This window comes from Colletotrichum destructivum, chromosome 2 (assembly GCF_034447905.1).
Source record: "Colletotrichum destructivum chromosome 2, complete sequence".
NCBI classification, from domain to species: Eukaryota; Fungi; Ascomycota; class Sordariomycetes; order Glomerellales; family Glomerellaceae; genus Colletotrichum; species Colletotrichum destructivum.
This window is the reverse complement of record NC_085897.1, coordinates 1,311,897-1,338,976: the sequence shown is the minus strand read 5'-3', so window position 1 is coordinate 1,338,976 and position 27,080 is coordinate 1,311,897. Positions and strand designations below refer to the sequence as shown.

Sequence of the window (27,080 nt, the reverse complement as noted above, 5' to 3'; positions counted from 1 at the left end):
TCTCCTTTCCCAATCAATGTCGCAGTAGACTGAGAAGAATGTGTGATCTTGTTAGGAGAGAGGACGAAGGGGCGGTTGAAAGAAGAGGCAGCGTGGGTAGAAAGCCGGTATGACGAACAAGATCAGTAGCAGATGCGGACAACAGAGAAACAGACATCTGGCATTATGTCTGGCAAGTCACTCTGTGCAGTTTTTCCGTACATCTAAACCCTTCCAGAGCATTTGGAAGCCGGTGTCGGTGACTTTCTTGGTTCATCCAACAACATGCTTATCCTTTGCTCGGTCAGAGCCTGCCAACTGGTCACTAATCCGATAGGAAGAAATTGCGTTACACTATCATCTACCACGGGCACAAGAAGGCATTTGGCATATATCCCGCCTCCTAGTTTTGGATTTCTGGACGGGTTGAATCCCAACAGCATTATCTGTCATTCGCATTGGCCTGACCTGACATGTTTCTGCCATGTACTGTACAGCATGTAGGTTCAAGCATCGAGTGGGAAATCTCGCTGGCAGACACCTTGAACATGCAAACTTAGGTCACGGGGGCGTTGGTCTTCGGCAGAGTTCGCCATGAAATCGAGACGGACGGGTCACTGCGCGGATGTGGAAACTCTGTCCAACTACGTGCGTGCTGTGTCATCTGTCTTCTCCCAGCATCTAACCTGGTGGTGGTGGCTTGTAAGTTGAAGATGGTATCATGACCGACCTCGTTAGAGCAATAGACGACTGCTTGCGTGCTATTACCATTGAAATCGGCCCGTCCATCAATCGTCCCACTGTTGGCACAATACGCTCGATAGAGTGGCCGTCTGATTTTTATTCATATACATTCAAATCAGAATGAACGGTCGAAATGCACAATGCGTTCGCCGCTCAACAACGACGGCGTCGGACACTAAAAGACCTGTGTGACTTGTGATTGTGTCACCCAAGTTGATGCTTGAGACTGTCCATATCGATGCGAATGATGGAGATTCTGACAGGGCCGAGCTCGGGGTGCGCCCCCCAGTCCGTCCGAAAAAGGATTAGTTCAGGCACACGACTGATCACTCTGAAACTCGGTTGTGTTTCCTTGACAAGCGCTGGCCAAGCCCTCGCGATGGTGGATTTGATGCGCTGGAGGCGTCGGACATGGGACACGGATACTGTCTGTCATCCACGTCCCAAACGATGTGGACAGGAACGCCCAAAAAACAAACCCCGGTATGTGCACATGGCACCGTGGCACCGTGGCTTCCGCAGTCACGCCCTTGATTGTGGCATGTATTCCAGGTCACACATCGAGAAGTGGGACCCCGTTCTTGAAGTCCAAATACGCATATTCGTACTTAGGGAAACCGCCCGGCATGCCTGCGCCGTCTCAAAAAGAGTGCTCGATCTGCCATGGTTTGTTCCGAGGTACGATATTCTTCTTGGCATTAAGCCTGCAACGGCTGTCCCCAAAGGGCCGATGCCTCACCTTTTTGTTCTACCCTCTCGGCATGATGTATGTAGCCTTTCTATCCCTGGTCGTCGAAGATCTGAATAGCCGGTCTTCCTGCATAGTGTCGAGCATCAGGGTTCAAGAAACCAAACCAGCACTTCCTTGTCGTCGATCTTGAAACCTGGTATGCTTTCCTGCCATCTCGTTCTCCGACGCAATGTCCGCGGACTGAAGTAAGTCACTCGTAGATGTTTCTCGAAAACAACAGTGACACCTCAAAATAGCAACTGGACCTCGGAAGTCGGGGTGGAGGGGGGGCGAAGGATCAAGACCGGGGACATTGAATCGAGGCGTCGGCGACAAAATAACGCCCTGGGAAAAGGTGTAAGACCGCGAAATCACCCACCCCCCATCGTGATGATTTGGAGGCTAGCTCCATTCGAGCATTGAGGGAAAGGTGTGCAACGCGTTGCTCCGCTCCGTAGCTGCATGGCCAAGTCAGACTTGTTCCGTCAATCAGTCGCATGGTACACATGCTTCTGCGGCCTCTAGACGCATGTGACTTATTGACGATGTAGCAGCTGGCTCGAGGCCGAGCGGGAAAGCCTTAGTTTCAGAAAGAGAAGGAAGCGCAGAAGATGATCTCGTGGACTTGCTGTCTGCTAGACACAAGGCCGCCCGGGAGGAGATGGGAGCTTGCAGTCTGGTGCTATCACGTCCTGTATTCAATTGCATAGTCCATTCGGAAAACGGGGATGCAGCTAGGCCACCAGGGGTCAAACATCAACTTTATGGTAGCGGGCGAGCACCCTGGTCCGGCAGTCGGCGGAACCTTCCGATCCGAGCTGGAGACATTATCTAAGCGACCAACCTCACCTCTTCAGTGAGTAACTGCCCAACGTAGTGTATCTTGGGATTCTGCCGTTTCGATCGACTTAGTATCCTCTGCCCAACCTTTAAACTCTGACAACAAGTGGCCGAGGCCATGGCAGCTCAGTTCAAAAACCTGCCGGACGGGCTCAGGTTGGCAACAGCGGCTCACGTGAAGTACGTCCAGAGTCTGGACACCCGCAAGGATGAGTACGACTACTGGCTGACGGAGCACCTGCGCCTGAGCGGCATTTACTGGGGCTTGGTCGCTCTCCATCTACTCGGACATCCTGAAGCGCTTCCCCGTGACGAAACGATCGACTTCGTTCTCTCGTGCCAGCATGAGAGCGGAGGATTCGGGGCCGCGCCTGGCCACGACGCTCACATGCTGTATACAGTTAGTGCTGTGCAGATTCTGGTGATGATTGACGCCTTGGATGAGCTGGAGGCGCGCGGCAAGGGGAAAGCGCAAGTAGGCAAGTGTAAGTAACAAATGCCACCACTGAGTCTCGTACGCCGGGAGAAAACACTAACATGCTGTGGACAGTCATCGCGGATCTCCAGAACCGCGAAAGCGGTACATTTGCAGGTGATGAGTGGGGCGAGGAGGACACCCGCTTCCTCTACGGTGCGTTGAACGCCCTGTCTCTCCTGGGTATGATGTCGCTCGTCGATGTCGACAGAGCTGTCCAGCACATCGTCGCCTGCACCAACTTCGACGGCGGCTACGGCGTGAGCCCTGGTGACGAGTCGCACTCCGGCCAGATCTTCACGTGCGTAGCGGCGCTTGCCATCGCAGGACGGCTAGACCTGGTCGAAACGGATAAGCTCGGGAGATGGCTCAGCGAGCGGCAGGTCGCGGGCGGTGGGCTGAACGGGAGGCCTGAGAAGGATGAGGACGTCTGCTACAGTTGGTGGGTGCTGAGCAGTCTGGAGATCATCGGGCGGACGCACTGGATCGACCGGCAGAGGCTCATCACTTTCATCCTCAAATGTCAGGATCATGAACTGGGGGGTATATCGGATCGGCCTGGAAACACGGTGGATGTATGGCACACGTGCTTCGGCATGACGGGCCTGAGCCTGCTGGGTTATCCGGGCACGGTGGCGGTTGATCCGGTATACTGCATGCCTAAACCAACAATTGACAGAGCGCTGGGGAGGAAGCCGTGAGGGGCACGTGGCGGACGAGGAATTTGGGATACCCGCGACACGTACAGCCTGACAGCGACCCTGCCGTCTTAACAAACACGCATACCTCTTGTAATCCAATAATCTGCTAATCCGATTTATGACGGTAGCACGGGTACAAGGCGAGAGAAGAGTAAATGGGTAGGCTTCTTTCCCGGGCTGCGCGGTCACCTTCTGCGATTTGTCATGAGCGAGCCAGCCTTCGAACACTTGACAAAATAATTGTTGAACTAGAGACTGGGCCGATCACTTCTAACAATGCACGAACTCTTGGGAACCATCGGTCTCTGCGCCTCTAAGGGGGGAAATCTTGGGAGACCCGACCTAAATCTTGATGTGGGTAGTTGTTCGGGTGGTGGGGCGAGCGTGCTTGTAAGACGTCTAGTCTAATGCCCTTCGCGCATTGGCTATCACCAAATGTACACACACAGCAGCCCATCTTCGCCTGGACACAGTAAGTGAATGTATATGCTTCCCTCACAGTAGCCTCTATTCGTGAATTACATGCCGGCCGGGAGACATAGGCGAAAGCCTACTAGTCGGCCGTTGCGAGAAAATGCCCGAGCCAGCCCTGAAAACCGCGTCGAGCAGCATTCCACTCCTTACTGCCATGGGTTTCCCCATCCTCATATTTGAAGGCCTGCATTCTTATACGGCGATTATATGCCCCTTCAACCAAGGCTGCGTTACGTTCAGACCTGATTGAACGCCCCCGAGTACCAAAGCTCCTTGTGAGACGCATGGTTTTAACCCTAGCATACAACAACATCGTACAACCGCCTTCCAACCGAGCCGCACAATATCCAACCGTCACACCGCCCGCCCTCTTCCCGATTCGAACTTGACCGCCACCAGATCACGTGCTTAGCACTCGGTGTAGTTAGCGTCCTCGCGATCTTGCTGTGTGCCTCCACATACAGGTTAGGTAAGTAGGATGCTTAGACGTCACGTTCACCAAACAACCGACCGACCTCGACCTCGAACTCGACCTCGAACTCGACCTCGACCTCGACGCGTTCCTTTTCTTTTCCACCAATCTTTCACAACAACAGATCCTTTCCCTCTCCTAACACGTCAACATCTTTGCCCTTCTTTCTTTGTTCCAACCCACCTCGACTCCCACCAGCCCGTCTCGTAGGTCTTACCGGCACTTCAAGCTTCTGCTTTAGAAACAAGACCAAACAACTACTCTACGGTCAGTACTTGTCAATACTATCTGTTTGGACATTCCAACCTGTTCTTCACACCTTTTGCTTTTTGTTGTTGCGAGATTCAACGCCGCCAGACCCGCCAAAGCATCCTTTGTTCAAATCCTCACTGTCCACTCTAGACTTAGTAACCCAACGCGTCTCATAACCAAGGTCATCTACCAAAGTCGGTCTCAAGCTGCTGCAATTATTTGCGTTCACCTGGAAATCTTCACTGAAAACACTTTCAGCTGGACCATCCTTAGACTAGGTATGTGCTGGCTCTTCTCAAGGTCTTCATTGGCTCCGTCTTCATCTCACTGTAACCTCCCTTGTTTTTTTCATTCCACATCTTGACCTAGTCTTCATTTATTTCCAGTCTGTTTCCTCCCGCCTCAGCGCATTTCTCACAATGCGCTGTCTTTATGGCAGAAAGAGCTACCTAGGTAGTGTGGCTGATGACAGCAAATCCCTTTACTCTCTAAGCACTTATTGCCCCTGACTTACGCAGGCATGGCAAAAAGCTACCCACAAGAACACAAAATCTAAAACACACCACAAGAATTGCGAGACTGATATTCTTTCACACAACTATCTATAACATTTTCTACCTTGAAAGTGGCGAGAAGTGCTTGGGCATTCACCTTACTTCTCGCCCGATGGAATGCATCCTACCTAGAAAGTCGAGAGCAACCGGAGCTTGTGTCTGTCTTAATCTATGAAGCCGGGAAAGACCTACACCCTGGGCTTAACTTTCATTTTCCCCTTGTGTTATTTCATTCCCCTTTTCTCTGCTTCAAAACTGGCCTGGAGATATTATTACCTTCCTCCGTCAACACATTGACATTCCCAATTTACTTTTACTTACTCTTGTCACAGAAACGATCTAGTTCCTTGAATTGCCCAGGAGACAAACGCACGGGCTTCGGCGAAGCGATTTCAGGAACTCACACGAGAAAGTCTTTTGGTCACGCCCAGAGCATTCGGTCAGTCTCTGGCCTCTCGGTCGGAACGAAATCATCCTGACGAACAGATACGACCACAGATCCTTCCAATCAACACATCTCTCACTTTTCAGAACCTTCCATACCGAAACCTCCATTTCCCTGGGCCGATTCCAGTTCCACTAGTATTCGGTTAGTTGGTCCCCGTACACGTACATCCATCCAGCGGGTTGGATGTTTCTTCACCACGTCTTTCGCCGAAATGGGAAGGGAATTCTGGCTGCCAATGTTGCTAGGCCTCTGGGTCTCTTAGCTTCCGGAAGGTCTAGGGCATGGGACCTGCCAATTGTGCCAGTGTCAGACGGCAGTAGCCCTCGTCCTGTCTTGTCACATGATTGAACAATCCTCTCCTTTCCTCTTGTCTCCTCCTATCTTCCTCTGTTCAACCTGCTGAGAAAGAGCGGTTCTCACCAATTCCTCCTCTACCCAGTTCTGAGTTCATTAACTAATGTGCGACCACTTCCAGACAAGAGTAGCCAGCGCCGAACCACAGCGCGTAGGCGAACGAACCGTCGCCGCGACTCCCCCTCTGCATCTCGAACCCAACCATTATCGTCCCTTCCCCTTCCCTTTGAAAGGACAGAACCTGCTGCTACTATGGATAGCACCATCTCCTGCCATTTCAGAGAATGGCACCCAGACGTCAGGCAGCTCTTGCTGCCACAGCCGTGAGTACTCCTTTCTGTTCTTTCCGCTCAATCCTGCCAGCTCCTGGTGCAGAAGAACCGCCTTCATCAGCGCATCCGTTCTTTCGTCTGACACTTCCACAACGACATTCCTCCTCCCATCACAACCCGAGCCTTGTTCCATTGCCCCCTCCCACATGCACTGAGCTCCTCAACGCCACTCCTTTGCTTCATTTGCTGGCTATTGCTCTTCCTCCGTCTACTAGGCTTCGGACTTCTGTTGTCCTTGATGCCGGTACTGGTACCACTGGGACGAGGATTTCCTGCCTTTCGTTTTGTATTTTGGTTACCCTGAGCAGACAAGCCTGTCCTCCGCCCCAACCATTGTATTTCGATCATGGAGAGACAGCCAGTCAGTAACGACTGGCTCCCCATGTCAGCATTGCTTCGGGATTCTAACTCGCAACAGAACATGGCAGCTGTTGCAGCTCAAGAGGCCAACATCGACACACCTATCAAGGCACCCAAGACTCTGAAGATAACCAAGACCCGCGGCAAGTCGACTGCCATCAAGACAGCTGAGTCCAAGCAATCCGAGGCCAAGACTCTGGCGAGCCCTTCCATCCCGCTCATCTGTGTCGTCTGTCCCACACATCCGCGCTTCTCCGACATCTCCCACCTCCTTACGCACCTTAACTCAAAGGGCCACCTTCAGACACTCAACGACGCAAGGATTCGGGCCCTCGCCGATCACTCGGCCGCCGAAGCCATTTCCACCTATGACCAGTGGTATACCGAGCATGGTCTCGAGGCACTGCTCGCAGAACGTTTGAAAGTCAAGGATGAGAGAGCGAAGGGCCCCGCCACCGGCGGCAAGCGACCCAGTAAGGCAATCTTTCAGGTGAGCCCTCTACCGACCCAGCTCTGTCTTTCGTGTTGGCTAACTCTGGAATGAAATACAAACTTGAAGAGAAAGAAGACTCTTCCCATTATTGCTAAGCGTGAGCCCGGCAACGATGCCTCCTGGACGCCTCCTCCGACTGGTCGGTTCCTTGAGCAGCAGGCCATCACGTTCTACAGAGATCAAAACACCCCTGCTTCGACCGCTACCGAAAATGTCCCTGAGTGGGCCCAGGATGAGCTCGAGTTAGCAAGACTGAAGGGGACCATCTGGCCGGGTATGGGCATCTTTGATGCCGCCACCCCCGACCAAAAGAAGAAGAGGAACCAGCGCAAAGACGCTTCCGTCCTTCAACAAATGGAGCTTTCTTCCCAGGCCATTACCACTACCGAGTTAGTGACCAACCTCGATATGGAAATCGAGAGAACCCGCGATGTCTATGACGCACCGTCAGTTGAGGGAACTCCGGTAAACTCTCGCCGAATCCTACTCCAATATGCCCAGTCACCAGTCAACAAATGCTAATTTTGTTTAACAGATCGCCAGGTCAAAGCGTCGCCAGAAACGCATCCGTGTAGCTGATGAAGAGGACGGCGATGACACCTCTGAAGTTATTGTCAAGTCAGAGCCCAGTGACCACGCCGCCCCGAAGGCTTGTCACACCAAGGCCGTGCGACACAAGACGCGACCTATTAAGCAGGCTCCGGAACCCGAGATCAACATTGAGTACCTGTCGGAGAAGCTCGATGTCACAAGCGAAGTCGCCGGCAGTGTTGGCGCTGAAGCTGATGCTGATCTTGACGCTGCCATCGAATTTGAACTCCATGGCGATGTTGACGACTCTCCCTTTGGACCAGGATCATCTTTGAACAACCTGAACCCTGGCACCTTCAGCATCCGCAATGGGCATGACGTCTTCCGCGACGCCCACCGTAACGCCAACCGTGGCCGTGCTGCCCGTATGCCTTCTTGAATTCCACAATGTCTCCGTTCCACTTGCTAACTCCAGTGCAGTCCCACAGTTCTCTGCAGAGATGATGGATGACGCTAGGTCTTTCAACCTTGACCTGGGAAAAGTCACTGATATGGTATATTAATCATCCCTTTTTTGCAGATTTGCCGTCCGCAACCGCATGCCCCTTCGGTCGATTAACGTGAACTCGAATCTGAGCCTGGCCTCTCCCACCCCCACTGCGAAGCAGTTACCGCACCGGATGTTTAGAGGAAAGGAAAATAACCATGGTTTACAGACTCAGAGAATGCCAGCAGACGATTACGCCGTTGGATGTGGTAACAGTCAGGTGAATGGAACCAGGATGACTTCCAATAGCCAGGTCACCCAGGCTAGCATGGCTGATTCCAACATCACGGCTAGTCCCTTCAATGACTTCCAGCATCAGGAGATGTTCTACCAGCAGGCCCCTTGGGCGTACCCGATAGTCGGGCAAGCCTCGAACTCGAGATTCATTCCCATCAATGGCAATCAAGCCCAGCCGGCGTTCTACGGCCACCAATTCTCCTTCCCCACCGGCGAGAACAGTCAGGGCAATGGAACCGACATTTTCGGAAATGATCTCTGAGAAGTCGTGAGACCATCGCATGTATGTTCATGGCATGAACGGGCAAAATGAGTATCGTAACGAGAAATTCTGGTCTTTCGGTCCCCGCCTCCTGGGACGTTTTCTACCAGGCCCTCGTCACTGCCCAATCGCCTCTTTCAGTCTTCGATATTTTTACTTTTTCTTTCTTTCAGTAAGTTTAGTAAGCCAGTTACTGTCCTGCAGAACTTCTGGTGTAGCTGACAAGTTACAGCTGTTTGAGTGACTTCGCAGGCCTCCTTTGCGCCCAGACGCATCAGCTGATCTCTGCATTTATCCCGAGCGCCAAGTATGCTATTCCCCCTCGGAAAGTGAGTTCGCTCGTGGAATAGCGCCTTAAAGGCGAAGGATACGGGAAGACATATATTCGGCGGGGATACCAGACTTGCTGCTCCGGGTTGGGAACTGCGGGCCAGACATCGGGATTTGTGGTGAACCCTTGAGATACGGCAGCAGTGGACTTGAGGCAAGCCTTCACCGGGTCTACAGGACGTTATCCAGCAAGTTTGATTCGGCTGGAAGATCAACTATAAATAGTGCAGTCTTGAGTCACACGCGATCATGTCATGTCTTTGTGTGGCACTGGAGGCATGACTTCGAGGCAATACAAAAAGGACATTCATCATGGCATCTTCTTGTATGATATTGGCGTTTGCTACAGTTGCTCTATGTTTGAGATCAAGTGGTCAAGCTGGTCCGGACTATCTTTCGCCACATCCGCAAGGAGACGGGCGGTGCCCAGCAATTTTCGCACTCTCACGTCTTGTTCCATTTCGCGCGACTTCTGCGCGGCCACTTCGATAACCTTGCGGGGTATTCGGGCCAGACGCGCAACGTTCAGCCCATAAGACCTGTGCGCAACCCCTTCTCCGACTTCGTACAGGAAGGTGATCTCCTCGTCGGCACCCGCATCGTCAACGCCTTCTTCGCCGTCGCCTCCTTCCGCCTCAAGTTTACGTGTAGCAGTGAAGCGCATGTGGACGTTCTTGACGAGCCCGTCGCCGATACCGTCGGCCAGGCGGGCGAGGTTCTGGTAGTGAGTGATGAAGAGGGTGAGGCACCTGTTCTCGCGCACGACGTGGTCGAGGACGGCGTGGGCGATGGCGGCGCCGTCGTGGGTCGACGTGCCCCTGCCGAGCTCGTCGAGGATGACGAGGGACCGCGGGGTGGCAGCGCGGAGGATGCGGGCCGTCTCCGAGACCTCGACCATGAAGGTCGACTCGCCTGCGGCGAGGTTGTCGCGAGCGCCCATGCGGACATGGATGGCGTCAGCAAGGGTCAGAGAGAACTCGTCGGCGGGGACGAAGGAGCCGATCTGGGCGAGCAGGACGAGGAGGGCCACGGCGCGGACGAAGGAGGATTTCCCGCCCATGTTGGGACCCGTGACGAGGTGGGCCAGGGGGGACGGGGAAGAAAGTGTTGTCGTGAAGGGGATGTAGGGGTCCGAGAGGGTGTGTTCGGCGATGGGATGGCGGCCTTGGGTGATGGAGATTGTTGGCTGGGTCGGGGAGGAGAGAAAGGTCGGCTTGGTGTAGCCGGGGAGAGCGGCAACGCGGGAGAGAGAGAGGAGGCAGTCGAGCGTCGCGAGGGAGGAGACGGCGTCGCGAAGAGATTGGTATGCGTCGGCGATGGCGACGAGAAGGGATGCAAAGGCGGCGTCGCAGGCGGCGGCGAGGGCTTCGCGGTGCTGGTCGCGCTCCGCGATGAGGCGGACGACGGCGGGCGTGTGGAAGCGGGAAAGCTTCTTGGTGCCCGAGATCTTGATCCAGGATGCGGGCACGGCTTTGAGGTCCGTGTTGTTAACCTCGATGAGATACTCGATGCCAGAGACGGTGACGTAATCGACGGGCTTTTTGCGAGAGAGGGACGAGGCGGCCTCGGAGCGGTGCTCGTCGAGGGATTGCTCGACGGCAACGATGCCCATTTTGTGGTCTTCGATATCCTCCGTCTGCTCGGACTCACGGAAGAAGTTGTATTTGTCGTCTTTGCGGGCGGCTTCGGGGTTGATTTTTTCCAGGTGCGAGACGACGAGGTCGAGGATCTGGGGCAAGGACAGGATGGCGGAGGAAATCAGGGGCGAGACAAAGCCCGTTGCGTCGGCTGACTTGACAGTCGAGTATTGCATGGCAATGCGCTGGAGGGTCTGCAGGACGGAGAGAAGCTCAGGGCGAGTGCATTTCCCGTAGTAGATGCGGATAAGACTGCGTTCGAGGTCGGTCTTGATTCCGGTTAGGAGGGTCTCTAGACGGTCGACCTTGGCTGAGGATTGCTCGTTGACGAGTTCTTGGACAGCAGCGACGCGTGCCTCGAGGCGGGAGACGTCAAGCAGGGGACGGCCGACCCATTTGCGGAGAAGCCGCTGGCCGAAGCGGGTTGTGGTCTTGTCTAATGCCCAGAATAGGGAGCCACGGTCTGAATGGTCGGTGGCGTTGCGGTAAACCTCAAGAGACTCAAGGGTGGTTCCGTTGAGGAGCATGTGCTGGCGCGCCGAGAAGCTGGTGAAGTTCTTGGTGAGGTCGAAGACGTGCTCGAGGCCGTACTCCTGGAGATGGTTGATCATGGCAGAAAGGCAGATGGTGACGGGTTCCGGGAGGTGGAGGATACGCTCCAGGAGAGAAGACGCGGCGGCGTCGGGGGTTTGTTGCAACTTGTCAGCGTAAAATTGCGTGACGTGTGAGTAGGCCTCGGCGGCCATCGACTTGGAGCGAGGGACTCGCTCGACACGACTGCGATCGCCAAAGACGTTTGTGCTGCTCCCCGAGAGATGCTGGACGAGCTTGTCGGAACCCTTGGTGAGGTCGCCGACAATAACGAACTCGCAAGGGGAGATGTGAAGCAACCGAGTTTCAATCTCACTGCGCATGAAGCCATCCTCGAATGTGTCGTAGATGATGTCTCCCGTCGTCGGTTGCACGGCTATTATACCGACGTCAACCTTCTCATCTGTGCCTTGGCCCTTGGAAGGGGTTTCCGTGAGACACAGCAGATAGCCACCAGACGGAGCACCCCCATCGCCGCCGGGTTCCAGCTCGCCGTTCTCGTCGATGTAGGTGCCCTTGGTGTAGACATTGGTCAACTTCCGGACAAAGGGGGCGTTGCGATTGTCGCCGGCCTTCTTCAGAGCAGCAGTCTCGATTTGGCGAACGACGCCGACCTTGTGACCGGCGGCGACGAGACGCTTCGCATGGACGGGCAACCGATGCACGGGGATGCTCGCCGATGCAAAGCGTTCCAGGTGCGCCTCCGAGGGATGCTCATCATAGCGGTACTTGCCCGGGATGCAGACGATGCTGAGCTCCTTGGCGGCAATTCGCGCGTCCTCGCCGAAGAATCGGAACTTGTAGCCGACTTCGACGATGAGGATCGTGTCAAGGTGCTTGCGCTTGATGTCGAGAAACTGAATCTCCATGGGCGTGAGCTTCTTGTTCGCTCTCGCGCCACCCTTCTTCGCCTTGGGAGCTTGGGGGGCATCATCTTCGTCCTCTTCGTCGCCTTCCTCCCCCTCGGCGGCTTCACCGTCGTCTTCCCTCCGCCGCCGCCATAGCATGCTGTCTGGGTGGCCAAGCTTCTTGACGAACTTGTTGTGCAGCTCCTCCTTACGTCTCCTCATAGATGGGTCCTCCTGGTCCTCTTCTCCATCCGCATTCAAGTCCGAGCTTTGGCTGTATGCAAAACGGCCTGCCCTACCGGCAGCCGTAGAAGCCCGGGGCTTGGGCTCGGCAGCGGACTGCTCGGCAGCGGACTGCTCGGCAGCGGACTGCTCGGCGCCTGGCACGAAGAGAGAGTCCGTCCCTTCTTCTACGGAAGCGAACCTCCTGCCCTTGTCTCCTTTCGCTCTCTTAGTGATCTTCTCGGGTCCATTGTTGATTTTGCCCGCATCCTCCTCAAGGGGTCGCTTGCGGGACGACTCAGGCGAGCCGGACGGGCTCGTTCGTGACTCGGACTGGGACTTTTGAAAGGCGGCGGCGAGGCCATTGACAGTTTTTGGCTGGAAAAAATTGGTCAAGGACTGCTGTTTCTTCTCGGGCGGTTTCGACTTGGGCGCCATGGCGAACACAGCAGTGACTCGCGGGATCTGGTGCTGGATTGGCGATGGAACCAGAGACTACGGTGTCGGGAGGAGGAGGAGGATTTATCGGTGATGAAGGCAAATGGGAGCTGACCTACAGCACGCATACAGGTACTGTAATCCGCCCCCCAGTCTCTGTCGCGTCGCGGGTAAGAGCGCGTTGAGAGGTTGCAGAGACCCACTAGGGATCGAACCTTACAGGGGTATGAGCCACTACATTTCCAGGGATTGTGCCCCTATTGGCACTTGAACTTTCTTTTTCTCAATAACGCGTCCAGGTTTCATTGGCAGGTCGAGCGCCAGGTGTGCCATCATCACGCAATGCCTCAATATCTTCTCAGAGTCAATTGAGCTCGTACCTTGACTATATAATTCCGTGTCGCTGATAAAATCCGTCTACGGAAGCCTTCTGGACAGAGAGCGCTTCTGTTAGGAAGAGTTTAGCCTTGTCAACTCTACGCTGGCTTGCTCTAAACTTCATACCATTAACTACTGAAGACCCGATTTGGTATCTCGCTGATGCTTCTTGCAAAAATCCGCCTGCAGAAACATGTTCCAGAAGCCGTGAGGCAGCCCGAAATAAACTTGGCCAAGATCCTCGCGTACCTTTACACTTGCTCCATGATAAGCGTGCAGTCTCTCGACGGATCTTGTCCGCAAGCCTGGAAGTACGTCTGAGGAACCATTTCAAGTCTGGAGATGCAAAGGGGTAGGCAAGGGGGCCGGGGTCCGGTTCGTACCTGTCATTGACGTGTCAGCTGGGGTACCTCGTCTTTCGTCCGCATGGCCGGGACACCTTTTATGAGTTCTATCGTGTCCCTGGCCAGAACCGGTGTGTTATCGCTTCACTCCCGACTCAGAACACGTTCCGTACACTTCTCTGGGACCTCTCCTCGCTGACAGCCGTAGATATGGTGGAGAATATACCCCGCTGTGCCTCGTGATTTGGAAGGGATTTGGACGCCAATTACGAACCCTACGTCATCAATCTGGCCCTCGCGGTGCAGCAGGCGGCATACTAGGAGAGGGTAGTGTCGGGAAGGTAACTTGTGTGCTTGTCTCGTATCATCGGTGGTGTGAAAGGTGACCATCCCGACGCGGCCTTCTCCAATGTACCCACTTTCCGGGATTCACGCAGGACTGAGCCCCGATCGAGCGCGAATCGGGACGGGGCCCACACGGAGTGGTTCGCCATCTTCCGATCCACTGCCCCTGGAAGGGAAACGGGGCCAGGGAGCAGGCTCCGGACAGCAGCAGCAGCAGCAGCACAGCAATACAGCATCGTGGTGCTCAAGACCCAGGCGTCCTGCAAGAGCCGACGCTTTGTTTGGCCAATTTAGTCCCGATAAGTTTAAAAAAAAAGAAAAAAAAGTTGTCCGCCATCCAGGTTTACAAGATGCGTGTGACAGGCGCTGGCGCACGTGATTCATTGAAGGCGTGATTGGTCAAGTGCCGATTGCGCCCGAGATTGGAGCGACTGACAAATGCGACAGCTTCAGTGAGGTCAGCGAGAAGAAAAAAAAGTGGCCCCATGTGAACGAGGAATAACAGCCGTATTTCCGCCTTTCCTCTCGATCGCAAACCACGTACCTCACTTCTCGACATACCTTTCACGTCCAAAATGACCTCCCAAGCTGCCGCTATCCGTAAGAAACCTTGAGAACACACTCCTCGTCGTTCAACAGCTGATATTTCCTGTCTGCAGCCTCCACCGCCACCCCGGCAGCTGCGCCCGCCGCTGTCGACCAGCAAGCCTCCAAGCCCAAGGTGCGCGAGACCCCCATTCCAAACCTTACGCCCTGAAAACCCCCTATAGAACGAACGCGACACTGACGAACCGTTCTCGTACATAGCCCTGCTGTGTATGCAAGGAGGAGAAGGCCAAGCGCGACGAGTGCATGCTCTTTTCCAACGCCGCCGACCCGTCCAAGGACTGCCTGTCCACGATCGACCAGTACCGGGCCTGCATGAAGGGGTTCGGCTTCACGGTGTAAATGGTGAACAGAATAATCTTAGAAGAGAACCATGCGACGATAGCCTTGTGTGTATAGTACGAACCGAGCATAGAATACGGCGTTGGGGAACAGAAAAAAAATCACGACTCTATTATGACACCACTACTTCCGGCTACCTATGCGTTGCAGGCCTCGGTCATGCTTTTAATGTCGGACTCACAGGATTGTAGCTCAAGTGCATGTGCCAAGTCGGTCTGAGCCTATTTGAGGTTATGACTCTCTTTGCAACTTAAATGTCCCTTATCCTGACCTGATTCTCAAAGTGTTACTGACACTTAATGGCATGCTTGGTGCGGAAAAGGCTAGTCGCCTGGTGTTCGCGATGCCATGACTTGTTCGGCAAGAGCCTCCCTGACTGCATTCACGGTTCGGTCGACCTTTAGCCTTTCCCCTTTTCACGCCCATGGCAGAGATGATGAGATAATAAACAGGCTTCACAATTCCGGGCTTGGCGTAAGTAAAACTTGTCAAAAGCCAATCAATGAAAAAATCATTTTCCTTCGTTCCGGCGCAGATCGGGGCAAAACAAAGCTGGTGATGCTAGTCTGCACGACGAACATCGGTCAGCGGGATTTCCTCGGATGAAGATAGAAGATTGCAGGGATGCGGCACATTTCCCGACAGCACCCCCACCAAATTTTTTCTGCGGGCGATAATGGCACTAAAGCTGCATCCCTTATCGCATCTCGAAAACTCCAATCTTCCTGCTCAACGGACAACGGGTTTGCACTCACCAAACCGCAACGATGGGTCTGGCACAGGCGAAGACGTAAGACTCACATCCCCCAGGCCAACCAAGTCATGCTTCGTGAGACACTGACAGTTCTGTAGTCGCCGCAAGATCGGCAAGGATCCCAACAACACGAAATGGACTCGGGACACCGACTCTTTTGGCCAGAAGATCCTGCGATCCCAGGGTTGGGAGCCTGGCCAGTACCTCGGCGCGAAGGACGCTGCCCATGCCGTGCATCATACCGCCGCCAATGCCTCGTTCATCCGCGTCGCCCTCAAGGACGACATGCTTGGCCTTGGCTTTAAACAAGCAAGGGACGACAGGGTCACGGGCATGGACGTCTTCTCTGACCTCCTGGGACGACTGAACGGCAAATCGAGCGAGTCGATTGATAAAGAACGCCAGGCCCGTGCAACTCTGAAGGGCACACTCTACTGCGACACAAGATTCGGTCCCATGCGATTCGTCAGTGGCGGATGGCTGGTGGGCGATCAAGTCAAGGACGATCCCATCGCCGAGCCAAAGGAGGAAGATAAGGACGATATCAAGATGGAGGACGTTCCTGCAGCTGCAGCCGTAGAAGTATCGAGCAAAAAGTCATCCAAGAAGCGCAAAGCCGAGGAGTCGAGCGAAGACGAGTCTTCATCCGAGGACGAGAAGGCGAAAAAGAAGCGGAGAAAGGAGGAAAAGAAGGCAGCCAAGAAGTCGAAGGCCGAGACCGACAGCGAGGAAGCCTTGACGAGCGAGATGAAGGACAAGAAGCGGAAATCAAAGTCTGCAAAGGAGGATACTTCCGATGATACCCAGGACGAGACGGAAAAGAAGTCCAAGAAAAACAAGAAGAAGGAAAAGAAGCAAAGGAAGGAGGCCGAGACCGACGACGAGGACTCGTCCGACGACAAGGCATCCAAGAAGAAGAAGCGCAAGGGCGAAACCGAAGCTGAGAAGACTGCGAGGAAAGAGGAGAAGAAGCGCCGCAAGGAGGAGAAGCGTGCCAAGAAGGAGTTATCACGGGATTCCACATCGACTCCTAGCGCATCAACGCCAACCGCCAGCGGTATCTCGACGCCAGTGCTTAGAGGCCATCACGCGGTGAGATCGCGGTGGATTGCTCAGAAGAGGATGGCGACTATGGACGACAAGGCCTTGAACGCGGTATGTTTCCCGTCGTAGAGTGATTGTGGCCCCAGACCGTTTGCTAACACATTACAGATTTTTATGGTCAAGTCGCAATCCTGATAGACTAGTAGAATAGACGTTGTATTAATGAAACTTTCCCAGGCGTCGTTGTCGAGTTTCTGTCAAGGCGACGCCAAACTGATACCAATAGACGGCGTGCTGTGCTGCGCCGCTCTTGTCCTTGCTGATCTTGTTGCTGGAGAGCAACCATACCGTGCTGCTGACACGTCCAGTCTATTGTCGAGGTCTCGGAGTCCTTTTTTAATCTTTTTGGCTGATCACTTCACCAGACACAACTGTGGGCTGGGCTGTCCGGTACCCAGTAGCTTACGGAAGATTGGAAGCTGCCGAGCCCCTTCTCGGCACGAAGTTGCCGGTCGGCAACATAAGAGGCGGCCTGCACGATGCTTCAGCCCCATTTCTGTATGTTCTTTCGGCCTTTCCAACCCTGATATTTTGGGTCGCAGTCTTGAGTTATAACGATTGCCAAATTTTCGTCCACCGCACAGGCAGCTACCCAACCAGCGGCCACATTGACCATGGGTCAAGTCAATTCGGAAAACGGAGCCTCGTACTCGAAAACGGATCTCTCAGCAGGGAGCGGCAGCCAGGGGCCTCGAGCAGAGGCGGCAACTCCTACTGCAACACAGCAAGCTGCCGCTCGACCACCGTCGATCTCCCATAACCCCATGCCGCTGCAGAATTACTTCGCGACGTGGTACTTTATCAATCTTGGGGCGTTGCTGATCATAGGCAGCCTTACTGTCAAGTCTTCGTCAATCACCCCGCCCGGCAAAATCCAGCTCGTCGTTCCCGCCGCCGTCGCCTTCCTCGCGTCGGGCATAGGCACCATCATCATGACGTACGACGTCTGGCCTCGGTCAGGCCATGCACGAATCCTCGGCAGTGCCACGGGATTCTGCCTCATGCTGGCATACGTGATAGTGACCCCTGGCTGGGGCGAGGGTGTGGAAGGCGACTTTGCACGCCTGGCATGCGCACTGAGCGGGTTCCACCTGGGCTTCGTATTGGAATCCGTGACTGGCGGCGCCGGACGCATCTTGAAACTGCTCGAGGGGGCGAGGGAAGAGCCGGAACCGCCGAGGAGCCGTGCTGCATGGGATAGGGGTGCCAAACCACAGTCTTTTGTTGGTGCACCGAGCCTCTGAATGTGCAGAATGGTCTACGGTATCATTCAGCCGATACCCCCGCTACCGTGCTCGTCTAGGCATGTATAGCTTGTCAATAGTCGACGATTGTCAAACCTGGAGATAAGCTTGGAACAACAGCAAATGGATAGCTACCGTGTGTTTGTCCTAGGTACAAAGTTCCTCCTGTGGACGACGTGGACCAACACATGGGCAAAGTTGCGTCCCCGAATACGTCTTCTAGCTAGTCCATATCTCAGGTTCACTAAACGTAATAGTAGCATTTGCCAGCACCAGTCCCGGGGTAAACCGCAAGAGACCAGGCCAGAAATTGGGGAAATACTCATCACCCACTGCGTTCGTGTCCCGACCGTCCTCGACATCGCCGTCTCCCTGGTCCAGGTCGAAGAGCCCCAGCGACGCGTTGTCGGTGAACTGGCCCGGCACGGTGGCCATCCACTGGTCCGTCCCTGCCAGCTCGCCGTGGGAGCTGTTTGCGTGCGGCAGAGGCGGTTGGACTAGAGTCGCGTTGAGACCCAGGATCTTGTACAAATCGGTGCTGAACGGCAGTCCGCCTAGCAAGTCCGGCTTGAATGTGGTCTGGAACCAGGGTTTCTCCGCCGGCACGGATTCGCTCGGGTCGCCCGTGGTATCGTAGGGGTAGATCTTGACGGTCGTCTTGCCCAAGTCAGACTCGGTCCAGTCGAACCGGGCCAGGTGCTTGGGAATGTTCCAGTCTGTCCATTGCATCAGCCATCATCGCTCTATTCCGCGTCCCTTTGGCGAGCAGCAGAGGTGGGCGGACGTACTCGTTCTTCCATTCCAGCAGGTGTACTTTTGACTGACGTATATCCTGCTGACGCGGACGTTCTTCTTCTCCTGAACGAACCCCCCCGAGCCGTCAGTTCGGTTGTAATTGAAGTACCCGGGCACGATCAGCAGTTCGTCGTACGGGCCAACAGGGCTCTCTGTGTATCGGATGATCTGGATCATGCCGACGAGGCCCGCGTAATTGCCCTCCACGGCTGACGGATACTGTCGCTCCAAAGGCGGGAATGCCTTGACCGGCAACTCGTTTGAGAGCGGGACAAAGGTCAGGGAGTAGACGGTTCCCTTGAGCGTCCATGGCGCGGGCGCAAGTTCGATCGGAATCGTCGAGTTGTTTTCCCACTGAGCCACTGACAGCCCTGTGAGCATTGTGAGTAGAGATACGACAGTGAGCTTCATGATGACGGCGAGTTGAGTGCAGGTAGCAAGCAGTATAACCAACGTTAACTCAAAAAGGAGAAGAAGAAGGACCGGCTTGATGGCTATCCAGGACGAAGCAGAACAATCCTACTGGAGGCAAAGGCACTTGTTTTAAACGCTTAGATCGATGTGTGTGTGTGCTCCATCAACTCATCTTGGGCTACCATTCATCATAGTGATGGGCATTTTCCTCAGCCTAATTCGGCTTTCCGGTGTCTGGGCAGCAGGGTTACAAAAGCGACTAGTTTTGTTTCGGTAATAACGTCGCCCTGGACCCCCGGATTCAAGCTCGTTATGGAAACTCATTCATGGACCCGCGGATCACCTTTATGAAGACAGCGGGTCGAGGGCCAGGCTCTGGGGTTGCTGACTCGCAAAGAGCTCTCAACAAGGGCACCCCACAGCTTCAGCTGAGAAGAGTAGACGGGCTAAAGACAAACTGGGCGACAAGAAGCAATACGAACATCAAAGCTGAGCTGAGATGAGTATCTGGGAACTCCGGATGTCAACCGAGCAAATGAAGGTGCCTCTTCGCTGTGAAGGTTGCCGTTGCCGGCCCCCAATCATGGAAGGGCCATTGCAATATAAAACGGCCGGTTGATTGAGTCTACGCCCAGTTACTTCTTCAAACCATTCTCACGATGCGTCTTTCAAGATCCCTTCTTCTGCCTACAACCTTGGCACTGCCGCTCCTAGATTCCATCCTTGATCCTATCACCAACAGCGTCTGGTCCACACTGGACGGGGTTGTCCAGACGACTCTCGGAGGCCTTACGGGCATACTCGGCACCAGGCAAGCTTATGACTATGTCGTAGTAGGCGGCGGCACGGCCGGTAACACGATTGCTTACCGGCTGGCCGAAGCCGGCTTCACCGTCGCCGTTGTCGAGGCCGGGCTATCATACGAAGTCGGCAAACCTATCGTAGGCCCCGCGCCCCTAGGCGATGTCATTGGTGTCGGCTCCAACCCACTCGATACTGTCCCAACCGTCGACTATGGGCTGAAGACAGTCTCACAAGCAGGAGCTGGAGGCCGCGAGATGCATTACGCGCAGGGCAAGTGTCTCGGTGGCTCCTCGGCTCTGAACTTCATGATCCACCACCGGCCGAACCGGGGAGCTTTGGATGCGTGGGCCGAAGCCGTTGGAGATGACAGTTACACGTTTGACCAGTTTCTCCCGTATTTCAAGAAGAGCTTCACCTTCACCTCACCCAATACTGTGTCCCGTCTCGCTAACGCGACGACGACGTACGACGAGAGCGACTTCGACCCGCCTTCTTCGAATTCCCCAATCCAGGTGACTTACCCCAACTGGACGCCCGTATGGTCTACATGGGTCGCCAAAGGTCTGGAGGCCCTTGGGATGAACCGAACGGACCAGTACAACAAGGGCGTGCTGAGCGGATACCACTATGCGCAGACGACCATCCACCCTCGAGCACAGGTCCGGTCAACCTCAGCCGACTTTATATACGCTGCAAGGGACGCGAAGATGGACGACAAACTCACCGTTTACTTGGGCACACGAGCCACCAAGGTCTTGTTCGACGGCCAAAAAAAGGCCATGGGCGTCGAGGTTGCTGGGGCGGGACTGCTGAAGCATACCATCAACGCAGCCAAGGAAGTCATTCTCTCGGCCGGTGCTCTGCACTCGCCACAGCTGCTCATGTTATCCGGCATCGGCCCAGCGGAGCATCTGACCAAGCACGGTATCAAAGTCATCGCCGACCGCCCAGGCGTCGGGCAAAACATGAGTGACCATGCTCTATTCGGCCCGACCTACGAAGTCAAGTTTGACACCCTGAACAAGGTCCTGGGGAGCCCCGTCATCCTCGCCGAGGCGGTAACCGACTACGGACTCACGCGAACCGGCCCGCTGACCAGCAACTTGGCCGAGTTCCTGGCGTGGGAGCGGATGCCCAGCAGCGCCAACCTGAGCCAGTCTACCTGGGACCGGCTCCTCTCGTTCCCAGACGACTGGCCGCACATCGAGTACCTCCCGGCAGCGGGCCACATCGGCCCCTTCAACATCCCGTGGCTCGACCAGCCGCAGGATGGCAGGATGTACGCGTCCATAATCGCTGCGCTGGCGGCCCCCTTGTCCCGGGGCAACGTGACGCTCGCGAGCGGCTCCCCCTTGAGCGCCCCGCTCGTGAATCCAAACTGGTTGACGCACCCGGGCGACGTCGAGGTAGCCGTGGCTATGTACAGACGCACCCGTGAGATTTTCGACACAGAAGCGATTCGGTCCATCCGTGCGCGCGACGTGGAGTACTGGCCGGGCTCGCACGTCGAGACGGACGAGCAGATCCTGGCCAACATCCGGACGAGCGTCATGGCCGTCATGCATGCGTCATGCACTGCGCGGATGGGACGCCGGGACGACCCGACAGCCGTGACGGACAGTCTGGCGAGAGTCATTGGCGTTGAGGGGCTGCGGGTGGTGGACGCCAGTTCCTTGGCCCTGCTGCCTCCGGGACACCCGCAGGCTTTGATCTACGCGTTGGCGGAGAAGATTGCGGATGGTATCATCAAGACATCGAAGTAGCATCGAAGTAGATTGCAGATCCGTAACCTACTATCAGCCTTTTCAATAGTAGCTTCGTGCCGCCTCTCAATTTCTAGAACACGGCTTGCCCCAATATCGCTCGGGAAATCTGAAAACTGAAAACCGGGAAAGAACCTTGCTCAGCAACTTTACACCCGGGTCCTTTCTTGACCATCTTGCGAACTTACTTGTCTTCCCAAAATAGGTTACATCTAACAAGGATGAGAACAGCAAAACCATACAAATAGAGCGTGTGTAGTCAGATACAGGGAATACTGGTTCAGGTAACCAGGTGGGATAAAAACCAACCATTCTTCGATTAGACCTTAGAGATTACATTTGCCACCCACTGAACGAATTCATCACTTTGACGTACTCTGTCTGCAGTAGCATCTTTAGACCAACGAGTCTGTCTAAGTGATGATCTCGTAACTGATTCAAATTCCGCTTCGAACGCCTCGAGTCAGTCAATTGCTTGGAACGAGACCTCTGTGATTTTCCAGGACTCATCTGGATTGATGGACTGTAGCCTGTGCCAAAAACTGGCAATCAAGGGCATGCTGAAAAGTTTTAGGACAACTTGGAACTTTTGGTAACAGCGAAAGAAAGTTCAGCCAACTCCCCTGGCGTGGCATATTTCAGAAAACCAGAACCTGTATTACGAACCCTGAGTGGCTTTGCCCATTTTGGCGTCTGGGCTCTCATGTCGCGATCCTCCCTTGGCTATGGGAGGAATGAGAGGAAGATTGTGAAATACTCGCGTCCTTGCTGAAACGTCACTCAAGAACAAACAGGACAAGACTCCATAAAGCTTCGAATACAGCGGCTCAAAGGGTTACGGGCAGGACCTTGGACAGTGGCCGTTGCTATAATCTGCCATACCTTGATAGAGACTGAAGCTTAAGCCAAGGTATGAAATGGAACACAGTGCAATGAGAGCAGAAAAATTATTTCCTTGACCCATGAAATTGCCTTCTCCCGTGGAATCAAAGCGAGGGCTGGGGGGGGGGTTGAAACGAACTATGGGACCGCCAGAGCTTACCATGTTCGTTCCATCAACAAACTCGCAGAAGATGGATTACGCATGCCTCTGTCTCCGATTCGACTTTTCAAGCGATTATACCCTGACAGTATCCAACTTCAAACGGAAAGGGATCATGCTCACGAACACCACCCACACTTGACCTAAGCTCAATTCAGTTGATGGTGTCACGAGCAGCTGCGCACTCAACCCTCTGTTTCGTCACTCAAGGTACATCAGAGGATATTATTCATTAAGAAGCCTTGGGAAACTACTGCAAGTCGAGATGATCATCGTCCCCGAAAAGCAGACCCGCTACTGGCGCAACCGCTCCCCTTACCCCAGGACCAGCCGCACCCCTTCTTCCAGTCCCCCAGCCCATGAAGCTGACGACGACTGGTCGGAGTCGAGCGAGAACGATGATGACAGAAGCATTTTCCACTCCGGAGATGAGGAACAGCAGTTGCCTCGTCCGATCGCTGAAACCGAGACCGACTCTAAGTCGGTAAGCCTCTCAGCCACGCCCGCCATCATGACCCTTTCGTCCCCCGGCTCTTTTACAAGCGAGACGGAGCTTCGATCGACCAGATACCAACGGACCGCCGAAACAAGAGCATCGCTCGCAGACGGATGGGAACCTTGGCCTGCCCTAAGGAGATCCATCACTTGGGACCTGGACTCTACGCCCGGCAATCCATGTCGTCCTCGTGCTACTCGGCATAGCACCCTGCCGAGCGACCAATCCACATATATCGACACCCATCCAGCCAATAACCTCAGCGAGCTGTTGGAATTACAAGAGACACGTTCGGAGGAGGAGCTGGGCCCCCGCAGCCAGCACCTCAGACCCGTTCGATCGAATCTCACAGCCGTCGAGCTCTCCCGCTCACCCCTTCACAATACCGGAAGCCTCCAGAGCACAGGTGTCCCCGCGAGAACCAATCAGTCTCGCGACCCTTTTGTCACCGGAAACCTCGGATACAGCCTCTCCCGCGTCGTCTCCCCTTCCCTACCCTTCCCGCGCCAATACCAGCCGCTCGTACGGTGGTCCCTCAATGTCAGCGCGACGATGGCCTCACAATCTGATTCCATGTCCGATCTTACCACGGAATCGGAAGAGGATGATGATGACGACGAAGACGAAGACGATGATGCTTACTGGGCCAACCTTTCCCACCGCCTCGCCGCCGCAATCCCGGAATCCGAACTTCCCCGGGTTGGTGATCCGGCTCCGTTCCCCAGCCGACCGCCGGGCGAAGAGATAGTCGTCTTCCACGAGAGCATGTGGTGCCACTGCGTCACCTGCTGCGATTGGAAGCGCGCCTTCACAAGCAGGCCGCGCGGGGTGTGCCTGAACGCGAGAGTCGTGTCCAGGAGCGAGGCGGCGGAGATGAGAGCTAAGGCGATGAACGAGCTGGCACGTTGGCTCCTCGCCGGGATCGTCGCGGTCTGGGTCTTGATGATGGCGGCGAACCTCAAATTGGTAGCGCTTGAAGAAATGCGCTGAACGGAGGGGGGTGAGGTGCTGAAGATGGGAATGGATGATTGCTGCTTCAAGAGGGCCGCCCCTCGCCGTGACGCATCTGGCATAGGCGTTGATATATATAGAGACCGACTTGCTTGACTATCAGCTTGGTTTCCTGTACATATCACTGTGCCATTGCTCTCTTACAGCCTCCGGGGCTCGACCGTGTTTCTTTGTGTACCGCACGGCGATGGGCTAGTGGTGAAAATCCATGGAAATGTAGAAACCGCCGTCTTATTGCCAAGGCAGATACCAAAATTGACATCAAGAAAGGGTATAATGCAATGCTAGAAAGGAGAGCAACAAAAACACCGTAAATCCATAGCCGCCAAAGAGTGAGGCCTTCAATACCGCTGCGCCTTGCTATACCTCCAGAGCAAACTCGCCGCCTCCAACGTCGGCATGACATTGGGCCGCGAAATCCCCGGCGACGCTTTCCCCACCAGGTGAATAGACCTTTGGAACCTCCTCCTGAAGCGTCTCCAGTCGTCGTTTGTGGGCCACGACTCATAGGGGTCGCCCTCGCCCTCCAAATCGTCCCTGTCGAAGCACTCGTCATTGTCCTCATCGATGTCCAGCGGGTAGTACAGGAACTCGTTGGAGTGCGGGTGGCGGGGCTGGGTATAGTTGAGCTGCGACTCAATATCAAACTTGAAGCGGTATCCCTGGTGCACCAGCTGTGGCCGTGACTCCTCCGGATGGCTCATCTGATGTGTGGCGTAGGGCGGTCGGACGTCAAAGTCGAACTGGAACTCTTGGTGCACGACGAAGAGGAGCTTTCTCAACCTTGGGAACTTGGCCAGGCGAGCGAGCAGCGTCGTCATGTTGGATTTGGAGACTTTCCAGCTCAAGACGGGATGGCAGATGCCGGTGTATAAACCGTACGACGTCCCGAACGCAAGTCGGCTGAGGTTGTCGCGCACGAGGGAAATCTGACTAAAGAACTGCAGTGTCCGGAGCAGACGCTTCACCAGCAGGTACGGCTCAAGCAACAGGATGTCGCGCGACAGATCGACGTATTTGGTAGTGGCTGACAAAGTGAGAGGCCTGTAGCGCTGTAGCACGAATACCCTCGTCTCATGACACACTGCGCCTAGGGCAGGTGGTGGTTCGTCTCGAACATTGGCGAACATGAGCCCGGCCGCCGCAGGCGTCTTCTGGCTTGCATTCGGCGAGTCCATGGCTTCGTACACGCGAGCATCCGGCAGGGCGTACTCCCATATCATCAGCCGTATCTCCACTGGCAGCTTCATGACGGGGAAGGCTGCGCCTGTGGTGGTGGCAGGTCTCGAAACACCCATCGGGGAATGCGTGAACAAGTTCGGAGGCATACTGATCTCTGTGCGACGCCGAGGCCCGCTTGCATCGCAGAAGATATCTTCAAGGACAGAAGATGCGGTCGGAAACGTGACGGGTGATCTTCTTTAAGGCGGGGGAGGAAAGAGATGATCCTCTGGGGCGGTCGGGGGGGAACTCTAATGATCGACGGGTCCGACCACTCGGACAGCTGCCGCGAAAACGGGCAGACAACAAGGGAAGAGATGAACGTTCCCCGACGGGGAGAAGGCTGGCGTTGAAATATAGGACCGCGATACCCACTCGTTTAACGTTTCGACTAGCGGCCCGAGAGATCTCGCATAGATGAAGGGTACGGGTTGTCGTTTCGAGGTTCGCGCCGGGATGGGTGGGCGAGGGCTACCAGCTCAGCAGGTTGACGAGTGTAAGTAGTCTGTGGATGGGACAACTGCCAATCGGAGGGGCCAGCTCGGCAGCACGAAGCGAGCAACACTTTTTTTTCGAATTGTCGGCTGAAGACAGAAGCTTCTTTCGCAAGGTCAAGGAAGAAGGTGAAACGCAAGGAAAACAGATCCGAACAAGCTCCTACTGCCTGGAACGAGGGGGGTTGGACGGGATGGGATGTAAGCTGGTTTTTGTGAGCTGCTTAGAGGCTTCTCTATCACACTGGTGAAACTGGGGCTAGCCCGCTCATATGATGGCTGTCAGTAAGTCTCTGGCTAGACCAAGGCTAGGCAAGATCATCTACCGTCCCTGCGGTGCCGTTGGTGTGCAAAAGCAACGTGGGCTGCCGTGGCTGACCACGGCCGGTACGCTACAACAATGGGACTATTGGCCGCCGTAGCTGCCACCACATCTGGTCATCGTGCCGGCAGTTGATGACGTGCCGGTGTCAGAGCGGGCGATGCATGTCGACATCCGGACGACTCTCAAAAGGTGCTGTGGCGATATGTGGACGGGGCTCCCGGCGTCTGGCGAGGCATGCATGCTAGAGTTGGAAGCGCAAGCGACAGACGGACCCACTAATATCGCGCATGAGACCCGGCGGCAGACGTGGCGCGATGCTCAGTTTGGGAAGTCAAGAAGAGGGGCGCCTGGTAAGCCGGTGGCAGTTTGTGATCCCATAAGCTGGTAATGACTGATGGGGTGGCCTGCGATTGGAACCACCTCCACTATCAATGTGCCGTCATTCGACCCGTCATCCCAACGGCATAGCATGGCGCTGGATTGCGACGCTTATTGCAAGACTGCAAGGTAAGTAGCCGCGCCGGACCAGCTGGCAGAGGGCTAAGGTACCAAGACGTTGGCCGGGGGGGGGGGGGTTCAGGTCGGGGAAATGGCGGTGGCATCGAAAGAGGGGCGGGCGGTGCGAAAGGGAGCTTGTCGCGAGGGAGGCCGAAAGAGAAGGGAGGAGGAGGAGGAGGAGAAGAAGAGACTCACAGGGAGAGAGACCCCGAGTGGCTCGGCCTGTACGGGGTTGGAAGTTCGTTTGTT

At 55.1% G+C, this 27,080-nt stretch overlaps 11 protein-coding genes across 11 annotated transcripts; 7 read left to right on the top strand and 4 right to left on the bottom strand.

The window, feature by feature from the left end:
- The first annotated feature begins 2,326 nt into the window (after positions 1-2,326).
- CDEST_02606 (Putative terpenoid cyclases/protein prenyltransferase alpha-alpha toroid) lies at positions 2,327-3,896 on the top strand. The gene is made up of 2 exons (XM_062918765.1): positions 2,327-2,778; positions 2,844-3,896. The coding sequence occupies exons 1-2, from the start codon at positions 2,412-2,414 to the stop codon at positions 3,467-3,469; spliced, it is 993 nt and encodes a 330-aa protein (XP_062774816.1). The 5' UTR covers positions 2,327-2,411; the 3' UTR covers positions 3,470-3,896.
- A 2,805-nt stretch (positions 3,897-6,701) lies between these two features.
- CDEST_02605 (uncharacterized protein) lies at positions 6,702-8,785 on the top strand (the record flags this gene model as incomplete). The annotated part of the gene is made up of 5 exons (XM_062918764.1): positions 6,702-7,205; positions 7,275-7,673; positions 7,744-8,164; positions 8,220-8,293; positions 8,456-8,785. 5 exons carry the CDS (start codon positions 6,702-6,704, stop codon positions 8,783-8,785), a joined length of 1,728 nt encoding a protein of 575 aa, XP_062774815.1.
- Positions 8,786-9,283: 498 nt separating this feature from the next.
- On the bottom strand, positions 9,284-12,932 carry CDEST_02604 (Putative DNA mismatch repair protein MutS, core). Its single transcript, XM_062918763.1, has one exon. The coding sequence runs from the start codon at positions 12,849-12,851 to the stop codon at positions 9,459-9,461; it is 3,393 nt and encodes a 1,130-aa protein (XP_062774814.1). The 5' UTR covers positions 12,852-12,932; the 3' UTR covers positions 9,284-9,458.
- A 216-nt stretch (positions 12,933-13,148) lies between these two features.
- Positions 13,149-13,723, bottom strand: CDEST_02603 (uncharacterized protein). Its single transcript, XM_062918762.1, has 3 exons — positions 13,613-13,723; positions 13,356-13,534; positions 13,149-13,298 (listed from the first exon to the last, which is right to left on the bottom strand). The coding sequence occupies exons 1-2, from the start codon at positions 13,617-13,619 to the stop codon at positions 13,362-13,364; spliced, it is 180 nt and encodes a 59-aa protein (XP_062774813.1). The 5' UTR covers positions 13,620-13,723; the 3' UTR covers positions 13,149-13,298; positions 13,356-13,361.
- A 694-nt stretch (positions 13,724-14,417) lies between these two features.
- Positions 14,418-15,386, top strand: CDEST_02602 (Putative cytochrome c oxidase copper chaperone, cysteine alpha-hairpin motif superfamily). Its single transcript, XM_062918761.1, has 3 exons — positions 14,418-14,518; positions 14,578-14,639; positions 14,726-15,386. The coding sequence occupies exons 1-3, from the start codon at positions 14,494-14,496 to the stop codon at positions 14,864-14,866; spliced, it is 228 nt and encodes a 75-aa protein (XP_062774812.1). The 5' UTR covers positions 14,418-14,493; the 3' UTR covers positions 14,867-15,386.
- Positions 15,387-15,548: 162 nt separating this feature from the next.
- CDEST_02601 (Putative G-patch domain-containing protein) lies at positions 15,549-16,939 on the top strand. Its single transcript, XM_062918760.1, has 3 exons — positions 15,549-15,656; positions 15,719-16,775; positions 16,833-16,939. Exons 1-3 carry the CDS (start codon positions 15,634-15,636, stop codon positions 16,857-16,859), a joined length of 1,107 nt encoding a protein of 368 aa, XP_062774811.1. The 5' UTR covers positions 15,549-15,633; the 3' UTR covers positions 16,860-16,939.
- A 105-nt stretch (positions 16,940-17,044) lies between these two features.
- CDEST_02600 (uncharacterized protein) lies at positions 17,045-18,024 on the top strand. The gene has a single exon (XM_062918759.1). The coding sequence runs from the start codon at positions 17,339-17,341 to the stop codon at positions 17,966-17,968; it is 630 nt and encodes a 209-aa protein (XP_062774810.1). The 5' UTR covers positions 17,045-17,338; the 3' UTR covers positions 17,969-18,024.
- CDEST_02599 (Putative acetoacetate decarboxylase domain superfamily) lies at positions 17,235-19,367 on the bottom strand. The gene is made up of 2 exons (XM_062918758.1): positions 18,757-19,367; positions 17,235-18,684 (listed from the first exon to the last, which is right to left on the bottom strand). The coding sequence occupies exons 1-2, from the start codon at positions 19,172-19,174 to the stop codon at positions 18,188-18,190; spliced, it is 915 nt and encodes a 304-aa protein (XP_062774809.1). The 5' UTR covers positions 19,175-19,367; the 3' UTR covers positions 17,235-18,187.
- A 469-nt stretch (positions 19,368-19,836) lies between these two features.
- CDEST_02598 (Putative glucose-methanol-choline oxidoreductase, FAD/NAD(P)-binding domain superfamily) lies at positions 19,837-22,026 on the top strand (the record flags this gene model as incomplete). The annotated part of the gene is made up of 1 exon (XM_062918757.1): positions 19,837-22,026. One exon carries the CDS (start codon positions 19,837-19,839, stop codon positions 21,742-21,744), a length of 1,908 nt encoding a protein of 635 aa, XP_062774808.1. The 3' UTR covers positions 21,745-22,026.
- Positions 22,027-23,051: 1,025 nt separating this feature from the next.
- On the top strand, positions 23,052-24,272 carry CDEST_02597 (uncharacterized protein; the record flags this gene model as incomplete). Its single annotated transcript, XM_062918756.1, has 1 exon — positions 23,052-24,272. One exon carries the CDS (start codon positions 23,052-23,054, stop codon positions 24,270-24,272), a length of 1,221 nt encoding a protein of 406 aa, XP_062774807.1.
- Positions 24,273-24,394: 122 nt separating this feature from the next.
- CDEST_02596 (Putative 2EXR domain-containing protein) lies at positions 24,395-27,065 on the bottom strand. Its single transcript, XM_062918755.1, has one exon. It carries the CDS (start codon positions 25,619-25,621, stop codon positions 24,635-24,637), a length of 987 nt encoding a protein of 328 aa, XP_062774806.1. The 5' UTR covers positions 25,622-27,065; the 3' UTR covers positions 24,395-24,634.
- Between the last annotated feature and the right edge of the window lie 15 nt (positions 27,066-27,080).

Coding starts and splice junctions, on each gene's coding strand:
- CDEST_02606 (XM_062918765.1), top strand. CDS start 2,412: ATGGCAGCTCAGTTCAAAAACCTGCCGGACGGGCTCAGGTTGGCAACA. Junction 2,779..2,843: donor GAAAGCGCAAGTAGGCAAGT/GTAAGTAACAAA, acceptor TGCTGTGGACAG/TCATCGCGGATCTCCAGAAC.
- CDEST_02604 (XM_062918763.1), bottom strand. CDS start 12,851: ATGGCGCCCAAGTCGAAACCGCCCGAGAAGAAACAGCAGTCCTTGACC.
- CDEST_02602 (XM_062918761.1), top strand. CDS start 14,494: ATGACCTCCCAAGCTGCCGCTATCC. Junction 14,519..14,577: donor CTCCCAAGCTGCCGCTATCC/GTAAGAAACCTT, acceptor TCCTGTCTGCAG/CCTCCACCGCCACCCCGGCA. Junction 14,640..14,725: donor AGCAAGCCTCCAAGCCCAAG/GTGCGCGAGACC, acceptor TCTCGTACATAG/CCCTGCTGTGTATGCAAGGA.
- CDEST_02601 (XM_062918760.1), top strand. CDS start 15,634: ATGGGTCTGGCACAGGCGAAGAC. Junction 15,657..15,718: donor GGTCTGGCACAGGCGAAGAC/GTAAGACTCACA, acceptor ACAGTTCTGTAG/TCGCCGCAAGATCGGCAAGG. Junction 16,776..16,832: donor ACGACAAGGCCTTGAACGCG/GTATGTTTCCCG, acceptor AACACATTACAG/ATTTTTATGGTCAAGTCGCA.
- CDEST_02600 (XM_062918759.1), top strand. CDS start 17,339: ATGGGTCAAGTCAATTCGGAAAACGGAGCCTCGTACTCGAAAACGGAT.
- CDEST_02599 (XM_062918758.1), bottom strand. CDS start 19,174: ATGAAGCTCACTGTCGTATCTCTACTCACAATGCTCACAGGGCTGTCA. Junction 18,685..18,756: donor CTGCTGGAATGGAAGAACGA/GTACGTCCGCCC, acceptor TGCAATGGACAG/ACTGGAACATTCCCAAGCAC.
- CDEST_02596 (XM_062918755.1), bottom strand. CDS start 25,621: ATGCCTCCGAACTTGTTCACGCATTCCCCGATGGGTGTTTCGAGACCT.